The following is a 27,037-nucleotide window of genomic DNA, read 5'->3' as shown; positions in this document are numbered from 1 at the left end:
TTCCTTGAAAACTTTAAAGCAGTATGTGTGGTTAGCAATTCTTGGATGGACCTTCGCAGCAGGGGTGTGGCACTCTGCAACCAGCTCAATCTTCTGGAGTTCATGTACTTGTTGATGGGAACCCTTAAGTGCCTGTTCTAGTGCTATCCAATAATGTAACATTCTTTCACTCCCAATATATATGTCCATCTGTTTAACCAAGTAAATAGGACATCCCAAAGCTATCTTCTGCGGAGGTAGGCCTATTACACAGTTTGGAGTACAGTGCATAGTCATGAGGGCCTGTGGAAGCACCTCTGACCAATTTAGCTTGATCTCGATGTGCGATTTAGCTAACCTGAATTTCAGAGCCCCGTTCTGTCTTTCAGCTACCCTGTAAGATTGAGGATGGTAAGGACAAGTAAAATGGTCCTGCACTGCAGGGCTTTTCTCAACTCCTATATAACTGTACCCACAAAGTATCGACTATTATCACTTGAGGATTTTCTGAGAGATCCCAAACCTAGAAATAAATTCTGGAAATCAAAGCTTTAGTAAATTACAACATAATTTCTGAGTTTAATAAGCTTCTACCCATGGAGATAATGGGAGGCGTGGCAGTGTAGTGGTTAGCACAACACTTTACTGTACTGGCAACCTGGGACCAATTCCCACTGCCGCCTGTAAGGGGTTTATACATTCTCCCTGTGACTGCGTGGGCTTCCTCTGGGTGCTCTGGTGTCCTCCCACAGACCAAAGTTGTACTGGTTGGTAGGTTAATTGGTCATTGTAAATTGTCCATGATTAAACTAGGATTAAATTGGTTGTTTGCTGGCAGCGTGGCTCGAAGGGCTGGAAGGGCCTATTCTGCACTGTATCTAAATAAAATAATAAAAATAAAAAATAATAAACACATAACAAGTGCAGTGGCTGATTGGCAGGAAACAGAGAGTGGGAATAAAGGGATCCTGTTCTGGTTGGCTGTCAGTTACCAGTGGTGTTCCACAGGGGTCCGTATTGGGGCTGCTTCTTTTTACATTGTACATCAATGATTTGGATTATGGAATAGATGGCTTTGTGGCTAAGTTTGCTGATGATATGAAGATAGGTGGAGGGGCCAGTAGTGCTGAGGAAACAGAGTCTGCAGAGAGACTTGGATAGATTGGAAGAATGGGCAAAGAAGTGGCAAATGAAATACAATGTTGGAAAGTGTATGGTTATGCACTTTGGCAGAAGAAATAAACGGGCAGACTATTATTTAAATGGGGAAAGAATTCAAAGTTCTGAGATGCAACGGGACTTGGGAGTCTTCGTACAGGATACCCTTAAGGTTAACCTCCAGGTTGAGTCAGTGGTGAAGAAGGCAAATGTAATGTTGGCATTCATTTCTAGAGGAATAGAGTATAGGAGCAGGGATGTGATGTTAAGGCTCTATAAGGCGCTGGTGAGACCTCACTTGGAGTACTGTGGGCAGTTTTGGTCTCCTTATTTAAGAAAGGATGTGCTGACGTTGCAGAGGGTACAGAGAAGGTTCACTAGAATGATTCTGGGAGTGAGAGGGTTAACATATGAGGACCGTTTGTCCGGTCTTGGACTGTATTCCTTGGAGTTTAGAAGAATGAGGGGAGACCTCATAGAAACATTTCGAATGTTGAAAGGCATGGACAGAGTGGATGTGGCAAAGTTGTTTCCCATGATGGGGGAGTCCAGTACGAGAGGGCATGACCTAAGGATTGAAGGGCGCCCATTCAGAACAGAAATGTGAAGAAATTTTTTTAGCCAGAGGGTGGTGAATCTATGGAATTTGTTGCCACGGGCAGCAGTGGAGGCCAAGTCATTGTGTGTATTTAAGGCAGAGATTGATAGGTATCTGAGTAGCCAGGGCATCAAAGGTTATGGTGAGAAGGCGGGGGAGTGAGACTGAATGGGAGAATGGATAGCTCATGATAAAATGGCGGAGCAGACTAGATGGGCCAAATGGCCGACTTCTGCTTCTTTGTCTTATGGTCTTATAATCATAACCCACGTATTTACGTAACTGCATAAAGTCCATTTGGAGATGTACAAATGACCTCCTGTGGGGGTGGGGCCAGTAGCGGAGGATACCAGCAGTGTCTTTCAGGATTATGTCTGGCAAATCATATAGTTGTTGCTACTTTCCTTACTAAAGTTGAGCATCTCTCATTTTTGATTATACTCATCATGCTGAGGGCAATACAGAGGGACCTGAAAGCCAGGATCAGGGAGGCTAAAGACAGGTACAGGAGGAAGCTTGAATGGAAACTCCAGCAGAAAAACATGAGAGAGGTCTGGATGGGGATGAGGACCATCACTGGGTTCCGGCAAACTAGCAACAGAGGAGCTGAAGGCAGTGTGGACAGGGCCAATGAACTTAACCTGTTCTTAACAGATTTGACATTGTGACCCCTGCCCATCCCCCACATGAGCCATCTGTTGTCGGCCCCCAACCAACACACATTCCACTCTCCCCTCCTACCCCTCACAGTCCCCCACCCAGCTCTCATGACTATACCCCTCCCCCCACACGAAATCACCACGGTGGGCTTCACGGCTGAACAGGTGAGAAGACAGCTGAAATGTCTCAACCCAAGCAAGGCTGCAGGGCCGGATGGGGTCTGTACCAGGGTGCTCAAAGTCTGTGCCCCTCAGCTATGTGGAGTACTTCACCATGTATTCAACCTGAGCCTGAGGCTCTGGAGGGTTCCTGTACTGTGGAAGATGTCCTGCCTCATCCCTGTGCCGAAGACACTGCGCCCCAGCGGCCTCAATGACTACAGACCGGTGGCATTGACCTCCCACATCATGAAGACCCGGGAGAGACTTGTTCTGGAGCTGCTCCGGCCTATGGTCAGGCCACATTTAGATCCCCTCCAGATTGCCTACCAGCCCCGACTAGGAGTTGAGGATGCCATCGTCTACCTGCTGAACCGTGTCTACGCCCACCTGGACAAGCCAGCGGGCACTGTGAAGGTCAGGTTTTTTGACTTCTCCAGTGCGTTCAACACCATCCGCCCTGCTCTGCTGGGGGAGAAGCTCACAGCGATGCAGGTGGATGCTTCCCTGGTATCATGGATTCTTGATTACCTGACTGGCAGACCACAGTACATGTGCTTGCAACACTGTGTGTCCGACAGAGTGATCAGCAGCACTGGGGCTCCACAGGGGATTGTCTTGTCTCCCTTTCTCTTCACCATTTACACCTCGGACTTCAACTACTGCACAGAGTCTTGTCATCTTCAGAAGTTTTTCGATGACTTTGCCATAGTTGGATGCATCAGCAGGGGAGATGAGGTTGAGTACAGGGCTACGGTAGGAAACTTTGTCATATGGTGTGAGCAGAATTATCTACAGCTTAATGTGAAAAAGACTAAGGAGCTGGTGGTAGACCTGAGGAGAGCTAAGGTACCGGTGACCCTTGTTTCCATCCAGGGGGTCAGTGTGGACATGGTGGAGGATTACAAATACCTGGGGATACGAATTGACAATAAACTGGACTGGTCTAAGAACACTGAGGCTGTCTATAAGAAGAGTCAGAGCTGTCTCTATTTCCTGAGTAGACTGAGGTCCTTTAACATCTGCCGGACGATGCTGAGTGATGTTCTACGAGTCTGTGGTGGCCAGTGCTATCATGTTTGCTGTTGTGTGCTGGGGCAGCAGGCTGAGGGTAGCAAACACCAACAGAATCAACAAACTCATTTGTAAGGCCAGTGATGTTGTGGGGATGGAACTGGACTCTCTCACGGTGGTGTCTGAAAAGAGGATACTGTCTAAGTTGCATGCCATCTTGGTCAATGTCTCCCATCCACTACATAATGTAGTGGGTGGGCACAGGAGTACATTCAGCCAGAGACTCATTCCTCCGAGATGCAGCACAGAGCGTCATAGGAAGTCATTCCTGCCTGTGGCCATCAAACTTTACAACTCCTCCCTTGGAGGGTCAGACACCCTGAGCCGATAGGCTAGTCCTGGACTTATTTCATAATTTGCTGGCACAATTTACATATTACTATTTAACTATTTATGGTTCTGTCACTATTTATTATTTATGGTGCAACTGTAACGAAAACCAATTTCCCCCAGGATCAATAAACTATGACTATGACTATCCTTTATCGTCTTTACACATAGTGTGCTTTAATCCATAAAGTCTTTTCAGCCACTGTCAACATCACGCTGGAATTGTACGAGTTCCAAAAGAATTTGGAAGGTATTGGCAGTCTGATTGCACTGGAGTGACTCATGGCCATAAAGACCTGATGTTGCTGCCTTAGCAAAGGGGTCAGCTCATGTATTCCTTCTAGTTATTTCATCATTTACATTAGAAAGAGCCGCATAGTTTATAACAACAAAATAATTGAAAAGCAGGTAAAGGTTCATTGTATTTCGCTGTGTTTTGTCGGAGTTCTGAAGAGGTAAGACTATATGGACTACACCTCAGGATCTTGAAAGGTATCTGAAGATATTATGAAGATCAATAATGATGTGTCAAGAATCACTAGCTTCTGGAATGGTTCCTGAGGACTGGAAAATTACAAATGTTGCTCCACTCTTTAAGAAGACAGAAAGGCAGAAGAAATGAAATTACAGGCTAGTTAGCCCAACTTCAGTGGTTAGAAAGATGTTGGGGTCTCTTATTAAGGTTGAGGTTTTGGGGTACTTGGAGGCACATGATAAAATAGGCTGGTTGGCAGGAGGCAAAGAATGGAAATAATGGGGGCTTTTTTCTGGTTGGCTGCTGGTGACTATTGGGGGCGGTATTGGGACCACTCCTTTTCACATTGTATGTCAATAATTTGGTTGAAAGAATTGGTGGCTTTGTGGTTAAGTTTGCAGACAATATGAAGATCGGTGGAGGGGCAGGCAGTGTTGAGGAATCAGGATGTCTGCAGGAGGACCTAGGCAGATTGGGGGAATGGTCAAAAAAATGACAGATGGAAATACTGGGGGGGAAGTGCCTGATCATGCACTTCTGCACAAGGAATAAAGGTGTGAAGTAGTTTCTAAATGGGGAGAAAATTTAAAAATCTGAGGTGCAAAAGTGACTTGGGAATCCTTCTACAGGATTCTCTAAATGTTAACTTGCAGATTGAGTTGGTGGTAAACAATGTTGGCATTAATTTTCAGAGGACTAGAGTATTAGAGCAAGGATGAAATGCTGAGGCTTTATAAGGCATTTGTCAAACTGCAGGGAATATTGTGAACAGTTTTAGGCCTCTTACCTAACAAAAGATGTGCTGGCATTGTGCGAGGTCCAGAGGAGATTCATCAGAATGAGCCCAGGAATGAAAGGATTAATATATGGTGGCTCTGGGCTGTACTCACTGGAGCTTAGAAGAATATGGAGGGGGGAATCTCTTGAAACTTACCAAATATTGAAACGTTTAGATAGTGTGGATATTTCCTATCGTGGGGGGAGTTTAGGACTAGAGGACAGACTCAGAATTGAGGGACATCCATTTAGAACAGAGATGAGAAAAAAATGTCTTTAGCCAGAGGGTGGTGAATCTGTGGAATGCATTGCCACAGAAGACTGTGCAGGCCAAGTCACTGAGTATATTTAAGGTGGAGGTTGATAGGTTTTTGATTAATCAGGGCTTTAAGGGTTATGGGCAGATGGTAAGGAGAATGGAGTTGAGAGGGATGATGGATTACCTATGAGCAGACTCAATGGGCTGAATGACCTAAATCTGCTCCTATGTCTTATGGTCTAAATAATTGTCCACTGTTATGTGCTATTCCTAAGGCATAACGAGATTCATTGTAAATGTTTACAGCAGCGCCAGCTGCAAGGATGCAGGCTTTTGTGAAGGTAAAAGGTTCCGGCTGAGTGGATCAAGAGGGAACGTAGCTGTGCTGCTTCAGCTGCTTATGAGGTGGAGGAAAAACTAAAGAAAATGACATGGGCTTACATGAGGTAGCATTTTACAACGGGCGGGATTATATTGTACAAGTTCCTAAGCAGCGTTTGAGGATTAATTACTTAAACTGGTGTCAGTGGAAGCAGATACTGTTACCAAAGTTTCCTTGGCCAATGGGTATCTTCAAGCCCAGTGGCTAGGCAATCCACAAACAGACATGCCTAGATTTTACCCCTACCATATCTATCATCCCATGTATGTGCAGGCGTAATGAAAAACTTATTTCAAAGGTCAAATTTAATGTCAGAGAAATGTATACAATATACATCCTGAAATGCCTTTTCTTTGCAAACATCCATGAAAACAGAGAAGTGCCTTAATGAATGAACGACAGTTAAACGTGAGAACCCCAAAGTCCCACCATCAGCTCCCCCTTCCCGCGCGTAAGCAGTGGCAAGCAACAATCCCCCCTCCCCCCAGCAAAAAAAAGCGCACCAGCTCCGAGCGATAGCAAAGACACAGACCAAATTTACCCCAAAAGCTTCACATTTCATCCGAAGTTCGACAACCCATAGGTTCTCTCTCTCTCCCTGGCAAGGGAGAGGGAGGTTCCCCCATTTTCACAGCAAGCAGGAGACATAACAACAACCCGCTGGCTTACAATGTTAAAAGTCCGTTTCGTCGTTTTTTTCAAGCTCTGTGTCCGAAGATCGCAAAGACCTCAGTCCAAGATTTTCTGGCCTCTCCAACAGCACACGAGTCTCCTGCCATGACACCGACCCTCGATCCACCTGTTTCCAAAGCCCTGAGATCTTAGGCTTCCGAACCCTTGGCATGTCGAATAGTGGTCAGTCGTAGAACCCTGAGAACGGGTCCCATTCCCACAAAGAACCGAAGCCTGCGTGTAACTCCAGGTCAGGGTCTTCAAAAGAACCCTGAAAGGAAAAATAAAAAGGTATTAAGGTCGAAATACAGCAGTTTCCGAAGTTGCAAGCAAAGGAGTTGCCGTTAAACGCCGTCACCCCTCTTAAGCTCTGCAGCAGTTTCACAAAACTTAGCATCATATAAATAGCATTTGTAAGAAAACATACATTATGCACAATTTTACAAGAAAAAATTAAATTAGAACAAAGAAAACAAAGTCTTATTTTAGTGTAAAGTGCAAACAACAGGAATTCTGCAGATGCTGGAAATTCAAGCAACACACATCAAAGTTGCTGGTTCCCCCCACCCCTTGTCTTTCTCTCCTGACCTCCTGTCCCATGATCCTCTCATACCCCCTTTGCCAATCACCTGTCCAGCTCTTGGCTCCATCCCTCCCCCTCCTGTATTCTCCTATCATTTTGGATCTCCCCTCCCCCTCCCACTTTCAAATCTCTTACTAACTCTTCCTTCAGTTAGTCCTGACGAAGGGTCTCGGCCTGAAACGTCGACTGTACCTCTTCCTAGAGATGCTGCCTGGCCTGCTGCGTTCAACAGCAACTTTGATGTGTGTTGTTAGTGTAAAGTGATCAGTTTTTAGTGTTGCTAAACTGTAGAGTTGGTTAGGGTTTTGCCGGTTTTCCTCATAGCTTGTATTTTGTTCTGTCTTTGCATGATTAGAAAAGTTCAATACAATATGTTTGGTTACTTAATCTAAGTCACTAATATTTTCTGTAAATAGTTGAACCCCCAATACTGATTCCTCTGGCAACCTTTAAGTTACAGCTAGTCAACCTGAAATGATTTATCCATTTGTTTGTTAGCCAGTTCATTCTTGGATCCTAGCATACTGTATATTCTCCGACATATTGAAGTGACTTTACTTATATTTGGCTCCTAATTAAATGCTTTCTGGATATCGAAATTGTTTGATCTATTGTTAACCCTTTATCCATCTTGTTTGTTGCATCTGCAAAGAACTGTAATAAATGTCAAATTGTCTTTCTATAGAATCACATCAACTCTTCTTGATTGTATCAGGATTGTATATGTTCTATATGTCCATTGCCCTTAATAATGGGTTCCAACATTTTCCCAGTTGTAAACGTTAGCTAATTGGACAATTGTTTTGTTTTTGTTTCAATGAGGATAAGTTAGCCTCTTGGGCATTACTACTCCCTATAAATGTAAGAAACCATTGACTAATGTGCCAAGGGGATTGAACCCTTAAGGGCAAATTTCCTGTTGTGAATGCCACACAGCAAAGTGCCAGTGGTTATATTCAACTGAGCATGGTCTCACAAGAACCATACTGGTCCCACTTTAGCATTTTTACCTGCTGATAAACCACCATAATATTCTTCTGAACATTCCTTGACTAAGTTCTACATTTATTTGGAAAGATCCAAATTCAGCACTAGACTTAATGCAGCAATCTTTTAGTCCTCTCAGAAATGGAGGAATCCAATTTCCAGTCAAAAGTAAGGATCGAATCATATTTGCCCCTCTAAGCACATCCTTAGCAGATGCAGTACATGCTAGATATATAGTGATGCTTTTCATCCAAGGTACATTTTGTACCAGTAGAGAAGTGGTTATTGGTGAACTCACAGTCCCCTGGGAAGACAACATCGATGAAGCCCATGAGCGCAAGTTAACCAAGTATGCAGAATTAAGATCAGAGTACAGAGACAGAGGGTGGAAGGTCTCATGCTATCCATTCGAAGTAGGCTGCCGTGGGTTTATTGCGTTCACTTTCCAGAAGTGACTGCATGACCTTGGCTTCACTAGAAGAGAGATCAAGTCAACCAGCAGGGCTGTAGCTGAGGCAGCAGAGAATGGATCAGCATGGGTGTGGACCAAGTATGTCCAGAGGGGCAGATAGTCAGACAGTGTATACATATCTTGCAAACCCTTCAGTAGTTGCATAGACATCTGAAGAGCAAATTATCTGTTGGATGGAAGTGACCAACAACTCTGATAGAGGCAGATGCCAAGTTTTTAAGTTCACCAGTGGGAGGTGGTGCTTTAGCACTGCTGGCCCACCACCTCCAGGGAGTCTTGATCATAAGTGGGCTGAAACTCCTGAAGACAGGTGGCAGATCAACTGATGATTCCACTGGTGATAGCACAGGACAGTTAACATCTAAGTCCACGCAAACAACAGGAATTCTGCAGATGCTGGAAATTCAAGCAACACACATCAAAGTTGCTGGTGAACGCAGCAGGCCAGACAGCATCTCTAGGAAGAGGTACAGTCGACGTTTCAGGTCGAGACCCTTCGTCAGGACTAACTGAAGGAAGAGTTAGTAAGAGATTTGAGAGGGGGAGGGGGAGATCCAAAATGATAGGAGAAGACAGGAGGGGGAGGGGTGGAGCCAAGAGCTGGACAGGTGATTGGCAAAGGGGATATGAGAGGATCATGGGACAGGAGGCCCAGAGAGAAAGACAAAGTGGGGGGGGGGACCCAGAGGATGGGCAAGGGGTATAGTCAGAGGGAGAGAGGAAGAAAAAGGAGAGTGAGAGAAAGAATGTGTGTGTAAAAATAAATAATGGATGGGGTACAAGGGAGAGGTGGGGCATTAGCGGAAGTTAGAAAAGTCAATGTTCATGCCATCAGGTTGGAGGCTACCCTGGGTAGCCTCCAACCTGATGGCATGACACCTTATATTCCGTCTGGGTAGTCTCCAACCTGATGGCATGACACCTTATTCCGTCTGGGTAGCCTCCAACCTGATGGCATGAACATCGACTTCTCTAAATTCCGCTAATGCCCCACCTCCCCCTCGTACCCCATCCGTTATTTATTTTTATACACACATTCTTTCTCTCACTCTCCTTTTTCTCCCTCTGTCCCTCTGACTATACCCCTTGCCCATCCTCTGGGTCCCCCCCACTCCCTTTGTCTTTCTTCCCGGACCTCCTGTCCCATGATCCTCTCATATCCCCCTTGCCAATCACCTGTCCAGCTCTTGGCTCTATCCCTCCCCCTCCTGTCTTCTCCTATCATTTTGGCTCTCCCCCTCCCCCTCCAACTTTAAAATCCCTTACTCACTCTTCCTTCAGTTAGTCCTGATGAAGGGTCTCGGCCTGAAACGTCAACTGTACCTCTTCCTAGAGATGCTGCCTGGCCTGCTGCGTTCACCAGCAACTTTGATGTGTGTTGCTATCTTAGTCCACGTGTATTTTTTAACTCTGTGTAAGATTTATAAATTTTGCAGCCCGTTTAAAAGAACACCTCTAACTGTGGCAGTGTGATATTTCTAAAAATTACCCTGAGAGAGCTTCTCTGCTTGAGGTTAGCAGATGAGATGCAATGGGGAAAATGTGTCTTCCTAAATGGGATTGAACCTATCAAGGTAAAGAGGCTTATTGTTCAGCTTTTGGATCTTGCGATTATTATCATGAACGTCATGTAACACAGAAAAAGGCTCTTTGACCCACTATGCCCATGCTCTGAGCAAAAGTGTGCTTACTTAGTAAGCACATTTGTTTATGTATGTTTCAGAAACTGTTCCCATGAGAAGGTGGTGGCCATGTTACAGGGCAGCGGAGCCATGCCCACTCTGGTGGTGGAAGATGGGCCCTTTAATTTCCCTCTTGGTAAGTGGAGCTGCTCTTAAACAGCATGGTTGAATGTAATTCTGTTTCATTTCTACATGCCATCATATTTGGCATGGTGTCCCATCGAGTCTGCTGCGCATGGCTGTTTATTATTTCTCAACCCCATTCTCCTGCCTTCTGCCCGTAACCTTTCAAGCCCTGACTAATCAAGAGCCTATGGACCTTGACACCCACAGCCATCTGTGGCAATGAATTCCACAGATTCACTACCCTCTGGCTAATGAAATTCTTCCTCATCTCTGTTCTAAATGGACGTCCCTCTATTTTGAGATAGTACTCTGGCCCTAGACTCCCCCACTATAGGAAAAATCCATTCCACGTCTACTGTCTCTAGGCCTTTCAGTATTCGATAATGCTCCCCTTTCATTTCCAGAATCATTCTCCTGAACCTCCTCTGGGCCCACTCCAATGCCAGCACATCTTTTCTTATAGAACTGCGCACAATACTTCAAGTGTGGTCTAACCAATGCCTTATAAAGCATCCTTGCTCTAATATTCTAGTCCTTTACAAATGAATGCTAATATTGCACTTGTCTTCCTTACCACTGATTCAACCTGCAAGTTAGGGAATCTTACACAAGGACTCCCAAGTCTCTTTGCATCTTTGGTTTTTGAATTTTCTCCCCATTCAGAAAATAGTCCGCATCTTTATTCATTGTGCCCTTAATACATTATATTTGATTTTCCACTTCTTTGACCATTCCCCCAATCTGTCTAAGTTCTTCTGCAGGTACCCTGTTTCCTCAGCACTACCTGCCCCTCCACCTGTCTTCTTATCATCTGTGAACCTGGCACAAAGCCATCAATCCTGTCATCCAAACCATTGACATATAATGTGATATGAAGCAGTCCTAACACTGACCCCTGCTGAACACCTCTAGTCACCGGCAGACAACCAGAAAAGGTCCCCTTTATTCCGGCTCTTTGCCTGCTGCCAGCCAGCTGATTTTCTATCCATGCTGGTATCTTTCCTGTAATACCACAGACTCTTTTATCTGTTAAACAGCTTCATGTACAGCACCTTATCAGAGGCCTTTTGAAAATCCAATTGAACAACATCCTTTGTCTGTTATTTCCTCAAGCAAATCCAACAGATTTGTCAGACAAGACCTCCCCTTGAGGAAACCATTTTGACTTTGGCCTATTTTATCAAGTGCCTCTAAGTACCCCAAAACCTCATTGTTAATAGTCATAGTCCTAGTCATACTTTATTGATCCTGGGGGAAATTGGTTTTCGTTGGACTCCCAACAATGGATTCCAACAACTTACCAACTACTGAAGTTAGACTAACTGGCCTATAATTGTCTTTCTTCTGCGTCCTTCCCTTCTTAAAGAGTGGAGTGACATTTGCAACTTTCCAGTCATCTGGAAGCATTCCAGAATCCAGTGATTCTTGAAAGATTATTACTAATCCCTCTGCAATCTCTTTAGCTACCTCTTTCAGAACCCTGGGGTGTAGTCCATCTAGTCCAGGTGACTTATCTACCTTCAGACCTTACAGCTTCCCAAGCACCTTCTCCTTAGCAATAGCAACTACATTCACTTCTGTCCCTGACACTCTCGCATTTCCGGCATATTGTACTGTCTTCCACAGTGAAAACTGACACAAAATACACATTATGTTCGTCTGTCATTTCTTTGTCCCCCATGCCTACCTCTCCACTGTAATTCTCTAGCAGTTCAATATCCACTCTCACCTCTCTTTTACTCTTTATATACCTGAAAAAAACCCTTTTGTATCTTCTTTTATATTATTGGCAGGTTTACCTTCATATTTCAGATCTTCTCTCCTGATGGCCTTTATAGTTGCATTATCTTGATTTTTAAAATATTTCCAATCCTCTAACTTAGCACTAATATTTTCTATTGTCTTTGCTCATTTTTTTTGCTCTCTTTGGCCTCCCTTGTCAGCCGTTGCGTCATCCTCCCTTTAGAATACATCTTCATGTTTGGGATATGTCTACCTTGCACCTTCTGAATTGCTCCCAGAAATTTCAGCCATTGCTGTTCTGCCATCATCCCTGCTGGTGTTCCTTCCTATCAACTTTGGTCTGCTTTTCTCTGATGCCTCTGCTATTTCCTTTACTCCATTGTAATACTGAATACATCTGACTTTAGCTTCTCGCTCTCAAACTGAGGGGTGAATCCTACCATATTATGATCACTGCCTACTCTGGGTTCCTTTACAACACAACACCCAATCCGGAATTGCCTTTTCCCTAGTGTGCTCAACCACAATCTGCCCTAAAAAGCCATCTCGTAGGCATTCTACAAATTCCCTGTCTTGGGATCCAGCACCAAGCTAATTTTCCCAATCTACCTGCATATTGAAATTCTCCTTGACTGCCAAGACATTGCCCTTTTTACATGCCTTTTCTATCTCCCCTTGTAATTTGAATCCCGCATTGTGGTTACTGTTCTAAGGCATGTATATAATTCTAGTCATGGTCTCTTAACTCTTTCAATTTCTTAACTCTACCCACAATTCTACATCTTCCAATCCTATGTCACCACTTTCTAAAGATTTGATTTCTGTTTTTACTTTATTTTATTATTTATTATGTGGGGCATGTATTACTATTTATTATTATAAGGACATGTACAGTAGTTTTATTTGCTCACACTAGTAATAAAGGATTAGATTAGATTATGAGGACACGCAGTCCTCTTTTATTGTCATTTAGTAATGCATGCATTAAGAAATGATACAATATTCCTCCGGTGTGATAGCACAAAAACACAGGACAGACCAAAACTGAAAAGCTAACAAAACCACATAATTATAACATATAGTTACAACAGTGCAACAATACCATAACTTGATGAAGAACAGTCCATGGCACAGTAAAAAAGTTCAAAGTTTATCGAAAGTCCCACATCTCACGCAGACGGGAGAAGGAAGAAAACTCTCCCTGCCATGCCCGACCACAGTCTGAGTTGTCTGAAAACTTCGAGCTCTGATTAGCCCTCCGATACCGAGTACTGAGCACCATCTCTATCCGAATATCAATACTGAAAGTTGAAGCTCACAATGATCCTTTTCCAAGGTACCAGCTTGCTGTTTACTTCAAAACTGCAGAGAAACCATTTTCTTAACATGCACTTTTATTTAAATATTATCTGAAATACCTAAATGGACAAGTGGAATCATATTTAGCCCACAGATCTATTAGACCACATTGTCAAAACTTTTGTTCTCACTGGAACTATAAAGGTGTATGTTCTGAAGCTGATATAAATGCCCCTGAAAATGTACTCTACTGTGGAATAGTTTATTCTCCACAACCTAACTCTTTAGTTTTATAATGGATCAGGCAGCCTGAATTACTTTCCACAGAGTGGAAGATAAGTCACTGTTGCAATTATTGTTAGTTTATGCACAGCAAGCTCCCATGAACAACCATGTGATATATACCACATACCACTTAAGAAATCTGTGAGATGTGAATGTGAGGACTCTCAAGTTAAGCCCACTCCTCATATCAGAATATAAGGAATAGATTAGTTTATGTGCATCTGACCTCAACTTAACATCTTGTCCAGCTTGCATGGCACTTTAGAAATCCACAGGAATGCCTATCTGGATTTTTGTGCTCAATCCTCTGGAAAGAGAGTTGAACAAACTACCATCTATCTTGGCAGCAAAGGCACTGTCATCTGAACCTCAGCGATTTGTGTACTTAGGCATCAGTACCTACCTCTACAACAAGAATTCTGCAGATGCTGGAAATTCAAGCAACACACATCAAAGTTGCTGGTGAACGCAGCAGGCCAGGCAACATCTCTTTCCTTCAGTTAGTCCTGACGAAGGGTCTCAGCCTGAAACGTCAACTGTACCTCTTCCTAAAGATGCTGCCTGGCCTGCTGCGTTCACCAGCAACTTTGATGTGTGTACCTACCTCTGGTTGAGGACCCATTTAAATATATGCACATATGTCTGTGCTTTTATTTCTATCTGTGTGGTGTGACTATATATATATATATTTTTTTTTTTTTTTTTTTCCCTTTCTTTTCCCCCTGATGTATTTCTCAAGAGTCAGACCCTGTGGACAATCAATCATATGCTTCATCATTGACTTCGCTGCAATGGGTGACTGAAATCCTGCCATGCAGCATTAAGTTCCAAGGAAGAACCTTCATCCAGCAACTGGAGCACCTCCTGACACAGCAGGAACGCTACAGTGTCTGCAAGGCTCTCGAATGCTTCTTCCAGCACAGGTAGGTGCCGTCTGAATGTGTGCACCCATTTACAACTGGGCTTAATCTGATTAAGGCTCAGTGCTAGCCCATGAGATCAATAGCTCAGCACTTGAAGGGGAAGAACAAAGGAAAACTCTCTCCTTGTAGTGGCAGAGGCTCATCTGTTCTGAGGTATATACACAATCCACTTCCATACAGTGGATCCTATGCATAAACTGCCTGGCAAGCCTTGGACCCCTGTAGAGATCTGTTCCCACATTTTATAGAAACATAGAAACATAGAAAATAGGTGCAGGAGTAGGCCATTTGGCCCTTCGAGCCTGCACCGCCATTTATTATGATCATGGCTGATCATCCAACTCAGAACACCGCCCCAGCCTTCCCTCCATACCCCCTGACCCCCGTAGCCACAAGGGCCATATCTAACTCCCTCTTAAATATAGCCAATGAACTGGCCTCAACTGTTTCCTGTGGCAGAGAATTCCACAGAATCACCACTCTGTGTGAAGAAGTTTTTCCTAATCTCGGTCCTAAAAGGCTTCCCCTCTATCCTCAAACTGTGACCCCTCGTTCTGGACTTCCCCAACATCGGGAACAATCTTCCTGCATCTAGCCTGTCCAATCCCTTTAGGATTTTATACGTTTCAATCAGATCCCCCCTCAATCTTCTAAATTCCAACGAGTACAAGCCCAGTTCATCCAGTCTTTCTTCATATGAAAGTCCTGCCATCCTAGGAATCAATCTGGTGAACCTTCTCTGTACTCCCTCTATGGCAAGGATGTCTTTCCTCAGATTAGGGGACCAAAACTGCACACAATACTCCAGGTGTGGTCTCACCAAGGCCTTGTACAACTGCAGTAGTACCTCCCTGCTCCTGTACTCAAATCCTCTCGCTATAAATGCCAGCATACCATTCGCCTTTTTCACTGCCTGCTGTACCTGCATGCCCACTTTCAATGACTGGTGTATAATGACACCCAGGTCTCGTTGCGCTTTCCCTTTTCCTAATCGGCCACCATTCAGATAATAATCTGTTTTCCTATTTTTGCCACCAAAGTGGATAACTTCACATTTATCCACATTAAATTGCATCTGCCATGAATTTACCCACTCACCCAACCTATCCAAGTCACCCTGCATCCTCTTAGCATCCTCCTCACAGCTAACACTGCCACCCAGCTTTGTGTCATCCGCAAACTTGGAGATGCTGCATTTAATTCCCTCATCCAAGTCATTAATATATATTGTAAACAACTGGGGTCCCAGCACTGAGCCTTGCGGTACCCCACTAGTCACCGCCTGCCATTCTGAAAAGGTCCCATTTATTCCCACTCTTTGCTTCCTGTCTGCTAACCAACTCTCCACCCACACCAATACCTTACCCCCAATACCGTGTGCTTTAAGTTTGCACACTAATCTCCTGTGTGGGACCTTGTCAAAAGCCTTCTGAAAATCCAAATATACCACATCCACTGGTTCTCCCCTATCCACTCTACTAGTTACATCCTCAAAAAATTCTATGAGATTCGTCAGACATGATTTTCCTTTCACAAATCCATGCTGACTTTGTCCGATCATTTCACCACTTTCCAAATGTGCTGTTATCACATCCTTGATAACTGACTCCAGCAGTTTCCCCACCACCGACGTTAGGCTAACCGGTCTATAATTCTCCGGTTTCTCTCTCTCTCCTTTTTTAAAAAGTGGAGTTACATTAGCCACCCTCCAATCCTCAGGAACTAGTCCAGAATCTAACAAGTTTTGAAAAATTATCACTAATGCATCCACTATTTCTTGGGCTACTTCCTTAAGCACCCTGGGATGCAGACCATCTGGCCCTGGGGATTTATCTGCCTTCAATTCCTTCAATTTACCTAACACCACTTCCCAACTAACATGTATTTGGCTCAGTTCCTCCATCTCACTGGACCCTCTGTTCCCTACTATTTCTGGAAGATTATTTATGTCCTCCTTAGTGAAGACAGAACCAAAGTAATTATTCAATTGGTCTGCCATGTCCTTGCTCCCCATAATCAATTCACCTGTTTCTGTCTGCAGGGGACCTACATTTGTCTTTACCAGTCTTTTCCTTTTTACATATCTATAAAAGCTTTTACAGTCCGTTTTTATGTTGCCTGCCAGTTTTCTCTCATAATCTTTTTTCTCCTTCCTAATTAAGCCCTTTGTCCTCCTCTGCTGAACTCTGAATTTCTCCCAATCCTCAGGTGAGCCACTTTTTCTGGCTAATTTGTATGCTTCTTCTTTGGAATTGATACTATCCCTAATTTCCCTTGTCAGCCACGGGTGCACTACCTTCCTTGATTTATTCTTTTGCCAAACTGGGATGAACATTTGTTGCAGTTCATCCATGCAACCTTTAAATGCTTGCCATTGCATATCCACCGTCAATCCTTTAAGTGTCATTTGCCAGTCTATCTTAGCTAATTCACGTCTCATAGCTTCAAAGTTACCCCTCTTTAAGCTCAGAACCTTTGTTTCTGAATTAACTATGTCACTCTCCATCTTAATGAAGAATTCCACCATATTATGGTCACTCTTACCCAAGGGGCCTCTCACGACAAGATTGCTAATTAACCCTTCCTCATTGCTCAATACCCAGTCTAGAATAGCCTGCTCTCTAGTCGGTTCCTCGACATGTTGGTTCAAAAAACCATCCCACATACATTCCAAGAAATCCTCTTCCTCAGCACCTTTACCAATTTGGTTCACCCAATCTACATGTAGATTGAAGTCACCCATTATAACTGCTGTTCCTTTATTGCACACATTTCTAATTTCCTGTTTAATACCATCTCCGACCTCACTACTACTGTTAGGTGGCCTGTACACAACTCCCACCAGCGTCTTCTGCCCCTTAGTGTTACGCAGCTCTACCCATATCGATTCCACATCTTCTTGGCTTATGTCCTTCCTTTCTATTGTGTTAATCTCTTCTTTGACCAGCAACGCCACCCCACCTCCCCTTCCCTCATGTCTATCCCTCCTGAATATTGAATATCCCTGAACGTTGAGCTCCCATCCCTGGTCACCCTGGAGCCATGTCTCTGTGATCCCAACTATATCATAATCATTAATGACAATCTGCACTTTCAATTCATCCACCTTATTACGAATGCTCCTTGCATTGACACACAAAGCCTTCAGGCGCTCTTTTACAACTCTCTTAGCCCTTATACAATTATGCTGAAAAGTGGCCCTTTTTAATGCTTGCCCTGGATTTGTCGGCCTGCCACTTTTACTTTTCTCCATAGTACTTTTTGTTTCTACCCTCACTTTACACCCCTCTGCCTCTCTGCACTGGTTCCCATCCCCCTGTAGTGAACTAACCTCCTCACGCCTAGCCTCTTTAATTTGATTCCCACCCCCCAATCATTCTAGATTAAAGTCACCTCAGTAGTTCCCGCTAATGTTTCCACATTATAATATTACCAAGATGTCAAAAATAAGTGGCAGAGCATAGCATGGGTATACTCTGAGCAGGGTTTATTGTCAGCCAAACTTGTTTCTCCCCCCTCCTCTTCTCCCCCCCTCCTCTTCTTCCCCCCCCTCCTCTTCTTCCCCCCCTCCTCTTCTTCCCCCCCTCCTCTTCTTCCCCCCCTCCTCTTCTTCCCCCCTCCTCTTCTTCCCCCCCTCCTCTTCTTCCCCCCCCTCCTCTTCTTCCCCCCCCTCCTCTTCTTCCCCCCCCTCCTCTTCTTCCCCCCCTCCTCTTCTTCCCCCCCTCCTCTTCTTCCCCCCCTCCTCTTCTTCCCCCCTCCTCTTCTTCCCCCCCTCCTCTTCTTCCCCCCCTCCTCTTCTTCCCCCCCTCCTCTTCTCCCCCCCCCTCTTCTTTGTCTCCAACTTTAACTTCTTTCCTTCTCTTATTTGACAGTCAGTTGAACCTTGTCATGCAACTCTGTAAGGTGGACACTTTTTGCAGTGAGCTGACAGTGGTCATCAATGCTAGAAAATTCTCTTCCCCGCTCTCTCCTCCCTCTCCCCCCCTCCTCTCCCTCTCCCCCCCTCCCCTCCTATTTGACAGTGGGCTGAACCTTGACCTGTGACTCTGTAAGGTGGACACTTAGCTATTGCCTACTGCTCCTGCTGCTGCTGATATATGTCAGATATATCTCAGATATGTCTGTGGTTCAGAAAGGAAATCAATATTGATAGGTAATAGTTAGAGGAGCAGACAGGAGATTCTGTGGATGTGAAAGAGATGGGTCTGGGAAACCTTGAGTTGGGTCCACAGCATTAAAAAGGAAGAGAGTGAACAGCCAGAAGTCATGGTACATGTTGGTACCAATGACATAGGTCATTGAGGTACTGTAGGGATTTAGGTAGAAAGCTGGTAGTAATCTCTGGATTGCCTGTATCATGTGCTATTGATGGTAAGGGTAGGATGATTTGGCAGAAGAATGCGTGGCTGAGGAATTGTTGCAGAATCAGAATCAGGTTCAGTATCACTGGCATGTGTTGTGAAATTTGTTGTCTTTGTGGCAGCAATGCAATGTAATACACAATAATAGCGAATAAATATAAGTGTATATCTATCTATCCATATACACAATAGTTAAATTAAATAAGTTGTGCAAAAGAAAAATAAAAAGGGAGTGAGGCCATGTTCATGAGTTTAATGTTCATTCAGAATCGGATGGCAGAGGGGAAGAAGCTGTTCCTGAATCATTGAGTGTGTGCCTTCAGGCTCCTGTACCTCCTCCCTGATGGCAGCAATGAAAGCAAGGCATGCTCTGGGTAATAGGGGTCCTTAATGATCGATGCCACCTTTTTAAGGCATGCTCCTTGAAGATGTCCTGGATACTATGGGACTAGTGCCCATAGTGGAGCTAACTAAGTTCACAACTCTCTGCAGCTTATTTCGATCCTGTGCAGTAGCCGCTTCCCCGCCCCCCCCCCCATACCAATGATATGCAGCCAGTTAGAATGCTCTCCACAGTACATCTGTAAAAATTTGTGAGTGTCTTTGGTGACATATCAAATCTCCTCAAACTCTTAATGGAATGTAACTGCTGTCATGCCTTTTTTGTAGCTGCATCAGTAGGTTGGGCCCAAGATAGATCGTCGGAGGTATTGACACCCAGGAACTTGAAATTGCTCACTCTTTCCACTTCTGATCCCTCTATGAGGATTGGTGTGTGTTCCTTTGTCTTACCCTTTTTGAAGTCTACAATCAGTTCTTGGTCTGAGTGCAAGGTTGTTGCTGTGATAGCACTCGGCTAGTTGATATGTCTCACACCTGTTAGCCCTCACATCACCATCTGCCATATTGCCAACAATAGTGGTATCATCAGCAGATTTATAGATGGCATTGAGCTGTGTCTAGCTACACAGTCATGAGTGTAGAGAGAGTAGAGCAGTGGGCTAAGCACACATCCCTGAGGTGTGTCAGTGTTGATTACCAGTGAGGTGGAGATGTTATTTCCAATCCACACAGAATGTGGTCTTCCAGTTAGGAAAATGGGTTTCAGATTTGTGGATCATTGGGATCTCTTTTGGGGAAGGTAAGACCAGTACAAAAAAGGACATTACACCTGAACCCAAGGAATCCAACATCCATGTTGTCTGGTTTGCTAGAGCAGGTGGATAGGATTTTTACTAATTTGGTAATGGGGTGAAAGTGAAAGAGGATGGTGCAGATGGTATACAATAGAGACAGTGTGTATTAGGACTGTGAGGAAGGATAAGCAGATGTTAGTTTTGGTGTGATGAATCAGATTTGATTTGGGAGCTTAAGGTAAAAGAATCCTTAAGAAGCACTGATCATAATATGATAGAATTTACCCTATGGTTTGAGAGGAAGATGTAATAACAGTTTATTGTTTACAGTGGAGTAAGGGGAATGATGGAGGCATGAGAGAGGAACTGATTAGAGAGGGCACTAGCAGGGATGATGGCAGAGCAGCAATGGCTGGAGTTTCTGGAAGCATTTTGGAAGACACAGGATAGATATATTCCGAAGAAGAAGCATTCTAAAGGGATGATGAAGCAACCATGGATGACAAGGGAAGTCAAAGGCAGCATAAAAACAAAAGAGAGGGCATATAATTATTTATAATTTTATAACTAAAATTAGTGGGAAGTTAGAGTATTGGGAAGCTTTTAAAAACCAACAGAAGGTAACAAAAAAAAACAAAATGAAGAGAAAAGATGAAATATGTAAGTAACCTAGCTAATAATATAAAAGATTTTTCATATATATAAAGAATACAAGAGAGGTGAGTGTGGATGTCAGATCGCTGGAAAATGACACTGGAGATGTAGTAATGGGGGAGAAAGAAACGACGGATGAACCTAATAAGTATTTGTGTTAGTTTTCACTGTGGATGACCCTATCAGTGTGCCAGAAGTTTGAGAGTGTCAAGGAGTAGAAGTCAGTATAGTTGATATTACTAAGGAGGAGGTGCTTGGGAAGTTGAAAGAACTGAAGGTAGGTAAGCCACCAGGAACAGATGGAATACACCCCAGGGTTCTAAAAGAGGTAGCTGAAGAGACTGTGGAGGCATCAGCGATCATCTTTTAAGAATCACGAGATTCTGGAATGGTTCCGAAGGATTGAAAAATTGAAAATGTCACTCCACTTTTAAGGAGGGAGGGAGGCACAAAAAAGGAAGTTATAGGTCAGTTAGCCTGACTTCAGTGGTTGGTACGATGTTGCAGTCCATTATTAAGGATGAGATTTTGGCATACTTGGAGGAACATGATAAAATAGACCAAAGTCAAAATGGTTTCCTTAAGGGGATATCTTGCCTGACAAATTTGTTGGAATTCTTTGAGAAATAATAGGCAGGATGGACCAAGGAGAGTCAGTGGAAGTTGTTTACCTGGATTTTCAGAAGTCCTTTTGCAAGGTGTCCCGCATGAAGCTGCTAAACAAGTTAAGAGCCTGTGGTATTGCAGGAAAGAAACTAGCATGGATAGAAGATTTGCTGACTGGCAGGAGGCAAAAAGTGGGAATAAATGGGGCATTTTCTGGTTGGCTATCAGTGACTAGTGTTGTTGTTGGTGCTGGGACTGCTTTGTTTTATGTTATATGTCAATGGTTTGGAAGACAGAATTGATGGCTTTGTGGCCAGGTTTGCAGAAAATACAATGATACGTAGGTGAAAGGGCAGGTAGCATTGAGTAAGCAGACAATCTGCAGAAGGACTTAGACCAATTAGGAAATTGGGCAGAGAAATGGTAGATAGAATACAATGTAGGGAGGTATATACTTGTGCACTTTGTTAGAAGGATTAAAAGTGGAGACTATTTTCTAAATGGAGAGTAGATTCTGAAATCAGCGGATTCAAAAATGATTAGTAAGGGCATTAAAGGTTACAGGGAGAAGACAAGAGAATGGGGTGAGAGGGATCAACCATGATGGAATTGCGGAGTAGACGCCATTGGCAAAATGGCCTAAATCTGCTCCTATTTCTTAGAGTCTTTCTGGCCCAGGACTCTTGCTGGATAGAGGTGAAGGAAGAGGATGGAAATATTGAGGGGATCTTGAATTTTGGGTCTCAGCAACTGCAGCATGATTAACAGTGGTAAACTACTAAGAATTGTGTTGATCGAGAAGCAAAAATTGGAGGAGTACAGAAATAAACGATTGTCGGGCTGCAGGTTGTTACTGAGATAGAGGGAGAAGGTCACAGAGACATTTTTAAAGAAGCATGAGCTTGTAAAAACAAAATGGTGCTTAATTGTATTGATATGATTGATTAGTGCATGTAGAAATGACCAAAAGACGTCACATTCACCTTCTTCACCACCAACTCAACCTGCAAATTAACCTTTAGGGAATCCTGCACTGGGACTCTCAGATTTTTGAATTTTCTTTCCATTTAGAAAATAGTCTATGCTTTTATTTCTTCTACCAAAGTGCATGACCATTTATTTTCAGATATTGTATTCCATCTGCCACTTCTTTGCCCATTTTCCTAATCTGTTTAAGTCCTTCTGTAGCCTCTCTGCTTCTTCAAAACTACCTGCCTCTCAACCTATCTTTGTATAGTCTGTAAACTTTGTCACAAAGCCATCAATTCCATCATCCGAATCATTGACATAAAACATAAAAAGAACCGGTTCCAACATAGACCCTGTGAAACACCACAAGTCACTGGCAGCTCCCCTTATTCCCATTCTTTGCTTCCTGCCAATTAGCCAATTCTTTTAGCCATGCTAGTATATTTCCTGTAATACCATAGAAACGTAGAAACATAGAAAACCTACAGCACAATACAGGCCCTTCAGCCCACAGAGTTGTGTGGAACACGTCTCTACCTTAGAAATTACTAGGCTTACCTATAGCCCTCTATAAGCTCCATGTACCTATCTAAAAGTCGCTTAAAAGACCATATCGTATCCGCCTCCACCACCGTTGCTGACAGCCCATTCCACGCACTCACCACTCTCTGCATAAAAAACTTACCCCTGACATCTCCTCTGTACCTACTCTCCAGCAACTTAAACCTGTGGCCTCGTGTGGCAACCATTTCAGCCCTGGGAAAAAGCCTCTGACTATCCACACGATCAATGCCTCTCATCATCTTATACACCTCTATCAGGTCACCTCTCATCCTCTGTCGCTCCGAGGAGAAAAGGCCGAATTCACTCAACCTATTCACATAAGATATGCTCCCCAGTCCAGGCAACATCCTTGTAAATCTCCTTGCACCCTTTCTATGGCTTCCACATCCTTCCTGTCGTGAGGCGACCAGAACTGAGCACAGTATTCCAAGTGGGGTCTGACCAGGGTCCTATATAGCTGCAACATTACCTCTCGGCTCCTAAATTCAATTCCACAATTGATGAAGGCCAATACACCGTACGCCTTCTTAACCACAGAGTGAACACCTGCGCAGCTGCTTTGAGTGTCCCCAAGATCCCTCTGATCCTCCACACTGCCAAGAGTCTTACGATTAATACTATGTTCTGCCATCATATTTGACCTATCAAAATGAACCACTTCACACTTATCGGGGTTGAACTCCATCTGCCACTTCTCAGCCCAGTTTTGCATCCTATCAATGTTCCACTAACTTCTGACAGTCCTCCACACTATCTACAACACCTTCAACCTTTGTGTCATCAGCACACTTACTAACCCATCCCTCCACTTCCTCATCCTGGTCATTTATAAAAATCACAAAGAATAAGGGTCCCAGAACAGATCCCTGAGGCACCCCACTGGTGACCGACCTCCATGCAGAATATGACGCACCACTCTTTGCCTTCTGTGGGCAAGCCAGTTCTGGATCCACAAAAGAATGTCCCCTTGGATCCCATGCCTCCTTACTTTCTCAATAAGCCTTGCATAGGGTACCTTATCAAATGCCTTGCTGAAATCCATATACACTACATCTACTGCTCTTCCTTCATCAATGTGTTTAGTCACATCCTAAAAAAATTCAATCAAGCTTGTAAGGCATGACCTGCCCTTGACAAAGCCATGCTGACTACTCCTAATCATATTATACCTCTCCAAATGTTCATAAGTCCTGCCTCTCAGGATCTTCTCCATCAACTTACCAACCTCTGAGGTAAGACTCACTGGTCTATAATTTTCTGGGCTATCTCTACTCCCTTTCTTGAATAAAGGAACAACATCCGCAACCCTCCAATCCTCTGGAACCTCTCCCGTCCCCATTGATGATTCAAAGATCATCGCCAGAGGCTCAGCAATCTCCTCCCTCGCCTTCCACAGTAGCCTGGGCTACATCTCATTCGGTCCCGGTGACTTATCCAACTTGATGCTTTCCAAAAGCTCCAGCACATCCTCTTTCTTAATATCTACATGCTCAAGCTTTTCAGTCTGCTGCAAGTCATCACTAAGATCCTTTTCCATAATGAATACTGAAGTAAAGTATTCATTAAGTACCTCTGCTATTTCCTCCCGTTCCATACACACTTTCCCATTGTCACACTTGATAGGTCCTATTCTTTCATGTCTTATGCTCTTGCTCTTCACATACTTGTAGAATGCCTTGGGGTTTTCCTTAATCCTGTCCGCCAAGGCCTTCTCATGGCCCCTTCTGATTCTCCTAATTTCCTTCTTAAGCTCCTTCCTATTAGCGTTATAATCTTCTAGATCTCTAACATTACCTAGCTCTCTGAAACTTTCGTAAGCTTTTCTTTTCTTCTTGACTAGATTTACTACAGCCTTTGTACACCACGGTTCCTGTACCTTACCATAACTTCCCTATCTCATTGGAACATACCTATGCAGAACTCCACACAAATATCCCCTGAATATTTGCCACATTTCTTCCGTACTTTTCCCTGAGAACATCTGTTTCCAATTTAAGCTTCCAATTTCCTGCCTGAAAGCCTCATAATTCCCCTTACTCCAATTAAACACTTTTCTAACTTGTCTGTTCTTATCTCTCTCCAAGGCTATTGTAAAGGAGATAGAATTATGATCACTATCTCCAAAATGCTCTCCCACTGAGGGATCTGACACCTGACCAGGTTCATTTCCCAATACCAAATCAAGTACGGCCTCTACTCTTATAGGCTTATCTACATATTGTGTCAAGAAGCCTTCCTGAACACACCTTACAAACTCCATCCCATACCATGGGCTCTTCACTTGTTAAGCAGCCTTCTGTATGGCACCTTGTCAAAGGCCTTCTGAAAATCCAAATGCACAACATTCACTAATTCCCCTTTGTCTATCAAACAATTCCAACAGATTTATCAGCCAAGATTTTCCATTAAAGCATGATGACTATGGCCTGTTTTATCATATGCCTTCAAGTACCCCAAAACCACATCCTTAACAATTGACTCCAGTATCTTCCCTCCCATTGTGGTCAGACTAACTGGCCTATTGTATCCTTTCATGAAGAGTGGAGCGGCATTTGCAAATTTCCATTCTTCTGGAACCATTCCAGAATTAATTGATTCTTGAAAGATTATTACTACTGCCTCCACAGTCTCTTCAGCCACTTCTTTCATAACCCTGGGGTGTAGACCATCTGTTCCATGTGACTTATCTACCTTCAGATCTTCCTGTTTCCCAAGAATCTTCTCCCTAGTAATGGCAACTTCACACACTTCTGCCTCCTGACAGTCCTGAACTTCGGGCATACTGCTAGTGCCTTCCACAGTGAAGACCAATGCAAAATACTCATTCATTTCGTCTGTTATTTCCTTGTCCCCCTTTACTGCCTTTCCAGCATCATGTTCCAGTGGTCCAATATCTACTCTCACCTTCCTTTTACACTTCATATCTGAAGAAATTTTTGGTGTCCTCTTTAATATTATTGGTTACCTTGCCTTCATATTCCATCTTTTGCTTCTTTGACTTCTTAGTTGCCTTCCATTAGTCTTAAAAGCTTCCCAATCTTCTAACTTCTCATTAATTGTTGTTCTATTATATGTCCTCCCTTTGGCTTTTATGTTGGCTTTGACTTCCATTGTTAGCCATGGTTGTGTCATCTTGTCTTTAGAATAATTCTTGCTCTTTAGGATGTATTTATCCTATGCCTTCCGAATTGCTTCCAGAAATTCCAGCCATTGCTGCTGTCGTCATCCCTGCCAGTGTTCTTTTCCAAACAATTCTGGCTAATTCCTCTCTCATGCTTCTGTAATTCCCTTTATTCCACTGTAATATTGATACATCTGATTTAGCTTCACCTTCTCAACTTGCAGGGTGAATTCTATTATGATCAGTGGTCAGTAAGGTTTCTTTTACCTTTTCAATCAATTCCAGTTCATTGCACAACACCCAATCCAGAATAACTGATCCCCTAGTAGGCTCAAATGCGAGCTGCTCTAAAAAGCCATCTCATAAGCATCCTAGAAATCCCCCCTCTTGGGATCTAGCACCAACCTGATTTTCTCAATCCACCTACATATTGAAATCTCTATGATTATTGTAACATCACCCTTATGATAGGCATTTTCTATTTCCCATTGCAATTTGTAGCCCACATCTTTACTACTGTTTGGGTATATAACTCCCTTCAGGCTCTTTTTATCCTTGCAGTTCTTTAGCTCTACCCTCAATGATTCAATACCTGATCCTGTCACTTCTTTCTAATGACTTGATTTCATATTTTTACCACCAGAGCCATGTCACCCACTCTGCCTACCTGCCTGTCCTTTAGATACAATATGTATCCCTGAATGTTAAGCTCCCACCTAGAATCTTTCAGCCACAATTCAGTGATGCCCGCAATGTCATACATGCCAATATATGACTGTGTACAAGTTCATCTACCTTGTTCTGTATACTGTGTACATTCAAATATAACACCTTCTGTCCTGTATTCACCCTTTTTGATTTTGTCCATCTCTTACATTTCAACTCATCCTGTTAATAGGGCAATTTTGCCCTATCATCAGTCTCTCCTTGTTCAGTCTCACCACATGCTACCACTGTTTGTAAGCCAACTACTCCACCCTCAGCACAGTCACTCTGTTTCCCAC

General features: G+C 43.5%; 1 protein-coding gene across 1 annotated transcript in view; it reads left to right on the top strand.

The window, feature by feature from the left end:
- LOC140202421 (delphilin-like) overlaps positions 1–27,037 on the top strand; it is a 366,191-nt gene that overhangs the window by 257,961 nt on the left and 81,193 nt on the right. Inside the window, exons 6-7 of the mRNA XM_072267289.1 lie at positions 10,288–10,382; positions 14,439–14,622. Coding sequence (XP_072123390.1) covers positions 10,288–10,382; positions 14,439–14,622 — 279 coding nt within the window. The remainder of the gene's footprint in view (positions 1–10,287; positions 10,383–14,438; positions 14,623–27,037) is intronic.

The sequence above is a fragment of the Mobula birostris genome, chromosome 9, assembly GCF_030028105.1.
Source record: "Mobula birostris isolate sMobBir1 chromosome 9, sMobBir1.hap1, whole genome shotgun sequence".
Taxonomy (NCBI): Eukaryota; Metazoa; Chordata; class Chondrichthyes; order Myliobatiformes; family Myliobatidae; genus Mobula; species Mobula birostris.
This window is presented reverse-complemented; position numbering and strand designations above follow the sequence as displayed.